The 6879-nt window shown below is 45.2% G+C and overlaps 1 protein-coding gene across 1 annotated transcript in view; it reads left to right on the forward strand.

Moving 5' to 3' along the window:
* LOC127750886 (uncharacterized) overlaps positions 1 to 6879 on the forward strand; it is an 80527-nt gene that overhangs the window by 53378 nt on the left and 20270 nt on the right. Inside the window, exon 6 of the mRNA XM_052273535.1 lies at positions 1531 to 1649. Coding sequence (XP_052129495.1) covers positions 1531 to 1649 — 119 coding nt within the window. The remainder of the gene's footprint in view (positions 1 to 1530; positions 1650 to 6879) is intronic.

A 6879-nucleotide genomic window follows, 5' to 3' on the forward strand; every position in this document is an offset into this window, starting at 1 on the left:
GTAGCTCGCTCAATTCGTTCTCGAGTTATCGTGCGGACAGACACACACACAGACAGACGGACAGACAGACAGACAGAAAAAGTTTCTTCCGACCAGACGGAGTAATAGGCTTCGCTAATCGCTCAGCCAAAAAGCTGCGATAGTGGCACTTATATTGTTTGGTCCAAGTTTAGTTGGCTGAGCGATTAGCGAAGCCCATTACTCCACTGACCGGAAAAGTTTCATTCTGTTTGTCTGTTTGTTTGTTTGTCTGTTTGTATGTGTGTCCGCACGATAACTCGAGAAGGAATTGAGATAGCGATCTGGGAATTTCAGGGTCGTTTTGTATCATAAAAAGACAGATCGAGTTCGAAGATGAGCATTATAGCTCAAAAATTGGCTTTTAAAAAAATCAAAAACCACTGGTCGCAAAATGTATTTTTATCCATTTGTTTATGGGTTGCAAAGGGGTAAACCGTCACAGTAGATCTCCACGAACGAAAATTTCGTCCGTTTGGCTCTATCTTGTACCGTTTAGGTGCTAGGCGGCATTTCTTGACAAAAAAGAGGTGAAAATGATCAAATGGTCGATTAAATCGTTAGAAAACTTCATTTCGTAAAATTGTATATACACTCCTATTCCCCCGTCGGCGTCTCGGGTGTCAGCGCCGCAGGGCTAGCTGTATGTGCGCCAGGCGCGTCGCAGCGTAACAGTTTTTCGTGAGATTTCGCGAAGCCTGTTACGCGAGACGTGGTCTGGCGTACATATAGCTAGTACTATTGTGAAAACAAGTTGTGAGTTGAATAACCATGAAGACACTAGATATTGGAAGATTAGGCGAATTCCAGTTGTTTTGAATTTGTACAATTTTTAATATGGTACCCTCATTTCAATTTTAACCGGCAATATTCGCTTGTTGGCAGCGGTTTTTCACCAAATTTTTCTTTTTTGGGGTTTTATTAGCCATTTATGCCCCAATGCTGCCGGTTAAAATTCATCCGACACCTGAAATGGATAGTACTCATCAAGACAAATAAAGCGGTAGCCTCATTTTTATTTTTTAAGCCGTTTTTTGGTTGGCGAAATTTTTCTTTTTTTTATTGGGTTGGCCAACAAATGCTTGGTTGGCCAACATTATGCACGTCGCGGACATTACGTCATCAAAAACTTCAAAAAGTGCGTACATCCTTGACGGACAAAACACTCAACCAAAGCGCAACGAGAAGGGAGAGGGAGCCAGCCGGCCAAGCTAGGCCCGGCCCCCGCCAAACGGAGTTGCCTAGGAGCGAAGTACCCGTAAAGAAAATTATCACGAGGGTACTTACCAAGGCATAACAAAATTTTTCGTAGCTCAGCCGGTGAGTGTGGCCCGCTACATTATTTGATTATGTTTTTCAGTAAATCGCGTGACGGAAATGTTTGCCGGCAGGCCTAGCAGGCCCGGCCCCTGCCAAACGGAGTTGCCGGCGCAGCTGGCAACTCCGTTTAGTGTAAGGGCGGGTCTGCTTCTTTTCTTCAGGTTCAGTGAAGCGTGCTGGTATTGTTTGCAGTTTGACACAACGCCTGGAGCCCCAGATTGGTCCTGGTACGACGCCCTCTCCGGTTTGGACTCAGGTCAAGTGGACTTGCTTGTCGGACAGTACTCCTTCACAGCTGAACGGCATGATCTGTTAGTAGCCTACTTGACTTGTGTAGATTTGCCTCTAAACCCGTTCTTATTAACCGCCCGTTGCGTTCCTTTCAAAATATTCAGCAGGTTCATTTACGGCTCGTGGCTTGTCCCCGCTCTTCTCTTGTTGAGGGAGGTGGACAGTCATTGTAAAGGGCACTGGAATCATCCGAACAAAGGCCCTACCCCCCCCTGTCGCCAAAATTTTCGAACGCCCCCTGAATCGTTCTACACGTGCCTGTGCTCAATTTGCGTCCACCTCACGTCCACCTCACGAATAATCGCGGAAATTGGCACGAAAGTCGCTCCAAACTGGCTTTAAGTCTCTTAGTCGCCCACTCGTAGTACACCGATGTTGGAAGTGGGGAATCCCTTGCATGTAAGTAGGCAGTTCAACTTGAACTTTTGGCAACCGTCTCCGAAAATTGACGCTTTGCAATTCAAGACGGTTCTAACTGCTTTCATCAAAACGATCAAATGCCCCTGGACCTGGACACTTGCGGTAACAAAGCCGATTACTCCAGTGATCAAAACGATTCGGGTCCGTAATCACGATAGCTCGAGAGTGGACTGAACTATGCACCTGCCATTATAAGGAGCACATTATTTCATTCGAGATAGATGAACGCCGGATCACGTCTCGCGCAACAGGCTTCGCGATACCTCACGACACACTGTTCTGATTGGACGCCCCTGGCATACATCTACCTAGACCTGTGGCGCTGATACCCGAGTTGGGCGAATGGCAGAGTCGTAAAAAGGTCTTCGACGTGCAAAGTGAAATTTTGGTCCACAATGGTTCATTTTGAAGAGTTACCTTAACGGAGAACATCAAATATGTGAGGGAGAACATTTATTTGTTTCGGGGTTTATTGCCTTGTGGAGAAACTCCCTCTATCGCCCAAACAGTAAGAGATACAGCTAAAGTAACGAAAGTTTGGTCCTGTGGACTCAACCTTTACTCCTTTTTAGCCCGCCCTTCTGTTTTGAAAAAGCTATCCAGCTCGCTTATGCAAACGACCTCGTATCTGTCTGTCTGTCTGTGTGTCTGTCTGTTCCACTAGAAGGACATGTGCGAGAGACTTCTAATTTTCAGGGTATATTGAGGTTCACTCTTAGAAAACGCAACGTGTACGGCAAATGCTGGCAACCACCCTTAAGGGGCTGAAGGGGGGTGTGAAAGAAACAGGGGGAGGCCAAATTAGCTAACAAAAAATATTTTTATATGATCTCCTGATGAGTAACTCTCAAGAGTAGACTCCTCTGAACCTAATTTTTTTCCGTTTGGCTCTATCTCTCACCGTTTGGCCGCTAAAGATGCCTTTTTGACGAAAATACGCAAAAAATGACGCTGTACATGAAGACGTACCGGGTGTAACTGTGAATGCGCAGCAGTGTTGCGGGTTTGCCTACCCAATTCACCTGTAAGGCGCCATGGCTCCTGCAGCCCTGGTATGCGCTCCCGCAACACTGCTGCGCATTCACAGTTACACCCGGTACAAAAAGGCCTCAAATCGAAAATGTCAGAGGAAGTCATATCCGAAACATCACATTCAAAATCAGAATCAGCCCTTGGAAATGCCGTATCTTCCATCGTTTCAGAGGTAAAGGTTGATATAATTAAAACAATAGCGAAATGTCCAGTTTTAAGACTGTCAGAGAAACAATACAAGCTGAAAACTGTGCTCGGTCTACGAGGCCACACAACAGGATGTGTACCCTGGGGCAGTGTGTAACATGAACGTCTGGGGTAGTCTGGGGAAGTGTGTAATGACACGAATCGTCTTATTTGCTTATCAATGATGTGCCTGTGCCCTAACAGTCTCCCCGAGGCACAACTTTTTGTTTATAGCTCAAGTTCACAAAATATACCCAAAATAAGGACCAATTTGATGTTTTCAATTGAAAACTCGTAAATTTAAAGAAAATTACATTTGAAACAATAAAATTAGTTGCGGGCAGTATGTAACAAATGCAGATATTTGTTCAACAAGCTGTAGGTCATACGGGAATGCGCTAAGTAGTACATCCGAGCAACTTTCATGTCTAGTAAAGTCCAGTCTATTCTTTTGCGCCCGATTTACCCAATTTCTTTTCATGGTTTGACTTTTATAGCCAAATTTCAAAATATGTTACACACTGCCCCACCCTCCCTTACTGGCTTCTAATTTCTGATGTGTTTCAGTGAGAAACTACTTTGCAACTGGTCCAGTCTTTCGACTGGTCCACTCTAAGACTCGTCCACCCTGCAACCGGTCCACCCTTCCAACTTGTCCAGTTAACAGCTTTTTGCAACTGGCCTAGTCTTTTAACTGGTCCAGTTCTCCAACTGGTGTAGTATTGTTGGGGTTCTGGACCAGCCATTCATCTACCCCCCGGCGCCACTTCCCCCCTGGCTCTGTTGTGGCTGCCTAGTAACCCTGGTCCCCGGCTGCTCCGGCTCACTCTTGCCCCAACCCTTGACAATCTTTCTTAATACGGCAAAACATTTTAAACACACCTCGTATACATTTGGACTGATTAACAACTTATGTATGAGGTTGCAGTCTATTGGGTGATGTAAGACTTTCCCCCATGCACACACAACTTAGTCGATTTGGGCTTCGAACTTTGTGGGTACTACACATTTATGGTACTAAAGCTGGAATAAAATTATTGGCATGACCGCTTCACTGTGGAAAAAAATTGTGCTAGTATCAAGTATGAGATGTATCAATCAGGTCGGATACAACCATCACATTTCAAATTTGTGTTAATAGATACATTTGTTACAGTCATAATCATATTTTAATTATTGTTTTTAAAAGAGGCTTGGTTCAGTTCCCTTTTATTCTCTGCCCCCCCCCCTTCCTAACACAAAACGCTACTACACAGTCAGCTGACTTCCTCCGCGATTTCGAGATGTCGTTTTGAAGTCTCAGGTCACGCTTTCGCCAGGCATCGGACAGACATCCCTTCCGTCTGTCGGCAGCATTTTCACAAGATTCTGCGATGTATGACGAAAGCCTCCTGAGAGGATTCAGAAAGGAATCTTAGTCGGCCAATACACGTTTCTCACGCGATTCCGGGATGCCCGTCTGAAGCTTCATGTCAGACATTTATTCGGCATCGCAGAGGCATCACTGGTCGGCCATAAGGGTCTTCTCACGTGATTCCGAGATGTCCCCATAAAGCTTCATGTGAGGCTTTCATCAGGCATCACAGAGGCATCACTGAGGCATCGCCTGAGTGACTTTAATAAGGCTTTGAAACGTCTACAGAGAAGCTGCAATAGACGACTCTATTTTCGGCATTTTCGGCAATTTCCGGATTGCTGTTAACAGGCATCTGAAATGCTTCTCTAAATCCCTCTCAATTTGTCTTTTGCCACATTCGACAGCATTTCAACGAGAATTCATCTGACAGCATTCAAACAGACATTTGAAATCGTCTATAATTCGTGCAATTCGTCAGTAAATAGTCAACAAATCCACTGAATGTCTCAATTGAGGAAGCGATTTTCGTCAGGGGTAGGTTGACTAAGTACACATACAAGGATCTTGAGACAAATTTCTTACCCCCTTAGACGGCTCACGATAGAGACGGAATAATTGGAAGAGACCCCCCATCCCATCTCTTCCGTACTTAGAGCAGAGAACCGGTTGCCTACCTACAAGGCAGACCCTCATTCGTTTTAGTTTTGTTCTGTATTTTTTACGTCTTCTGTTATTTTAATGCTCTTCGCTCAGCTACCCCGTGCGTAAAGTTAAAGCACGGGCTAGTACGTTTAATGTATTTGACACATTTAAACTGACAGGACACAGTTGTAGAGTTACTTTGAGGGAACCGAGAAAGGACCATACTGTCACCCAGGAAGTCCGCTAAAGTAAAGCACGGCTCCATAGACGTGGCCCCCGACTGAACTAGTTGCAAGACTGGACCAGTTGCAAGACTGAACTAGTTGCAAGACTGGACCTGTTGCAAGACTGGACCAGTTGCAATACTGGACCAGTTGCAAGACTGGACCAGCTGCAAGACCGGGCCTGATAAAAGACTGGACTAGCTTCAAGACTGGACCAGCTGCAAGACTGGACCAGTTGCAGGACTGGACCAGTTGCAAGACTGGACAAGTTGAAAGACTGGACCAGTCCAAAGATTAAACCAGATGAAAGACTGGACACGTTTCTAAACGTCTTCACTGGACCAGTTGAAAGGGTGGACCAGTTGCAGAGTGGACGAGTCGGAGAGTGGACCAGTCGAAAGACTGGGCCAGTTGCAAAGTAGACCAGTTAAAAGACTAGACCAGTTGTAATACTGGACCAGCCGAAAGACTGAACCGATTGAAACACCCGACCAGTTGAAAGACTTGACCAGTTGAAATACTGGACCAGTTGAATCACTGGTTCAGTTACGAGACTGGACCAATTGCATACTAGACCAGTTGGACGCCTGGGCCAGTTAAAAGACTAGGCCAGTTGCAAATCGCTCTTAACTGGACTAGTTGGAAGGGTGGACCGGTTGCAGGGTGGACGAGTCTTAGAGTGGACCAGTCGAAAGGCTGGACCAGTTGCAAAGTATATCAGTTCAAGGACTAGACCAGTTGCAATACTGGACCAGCTGAAAGACTGGACCAGTTGCAAGGACTCCGTTACGAGAACAGACTGGTGTGATGTAGACCCACCCACTGTTGCAGGCAGAAATATGCTTTCTGCAGATGAAAAGTAGATCGCTTGTTGACGTAAAAAGACACAGTTTTTTTGTCCTAAACATTAGCCGCCTTCATTTTTTAAAACTCCTAAATGGGGCGGCTTACTTCACATACACGATAGCCGCCCCCATATGGGTAATTCTACCAAAATGGCACGGGTCGGTGTCCGCGAAAAGTTTCTCGTTGATCTCAAATATATTGTTTGTCAAGCTTCGCCGAGGTGGTTTTCGCGCTTCAGATGATAAATTGTGCTCTATTTTAACTATTTTAATCAACAACAGCTACGGGGCACTAGTATTTAATCAATAATTCGCTATAATCTCACGTTGTCCCCCTTCATCACACCCTAACCTAATTTCAGCGTTTTCTTTAATACCAAATGATGCCAAGGGTATTTTACTGTTCGAGATGTTTACTTTCGTGTCATTTTCACTATTTCAATCAACAACAGCTACACACTATAAGTATTTCGGCCAAAAATGTCAAATATTGTCCCCTTTGTCACGCTGTCCTGGGCGTTCGGCGTGACAAAGGGGACTATTT

Source organism: Frankliniella occidentalis, unplaced genomic scaffold, assembly GCF_000697945.3.
Source record: "Frankliniella occidentalis isolate FOCC.00 unplaced genomic scaffold, Focc_3.1 Scaffold280, whole genome shotgun sequence".
In the NCBI taxonomy this organism is placed as follows: Eukaryota; Metazoa; Arthropoda; class Insecta; order Thysanoptera; family Thripidae; genus Frankliniella; species Frankliniella occidentalis.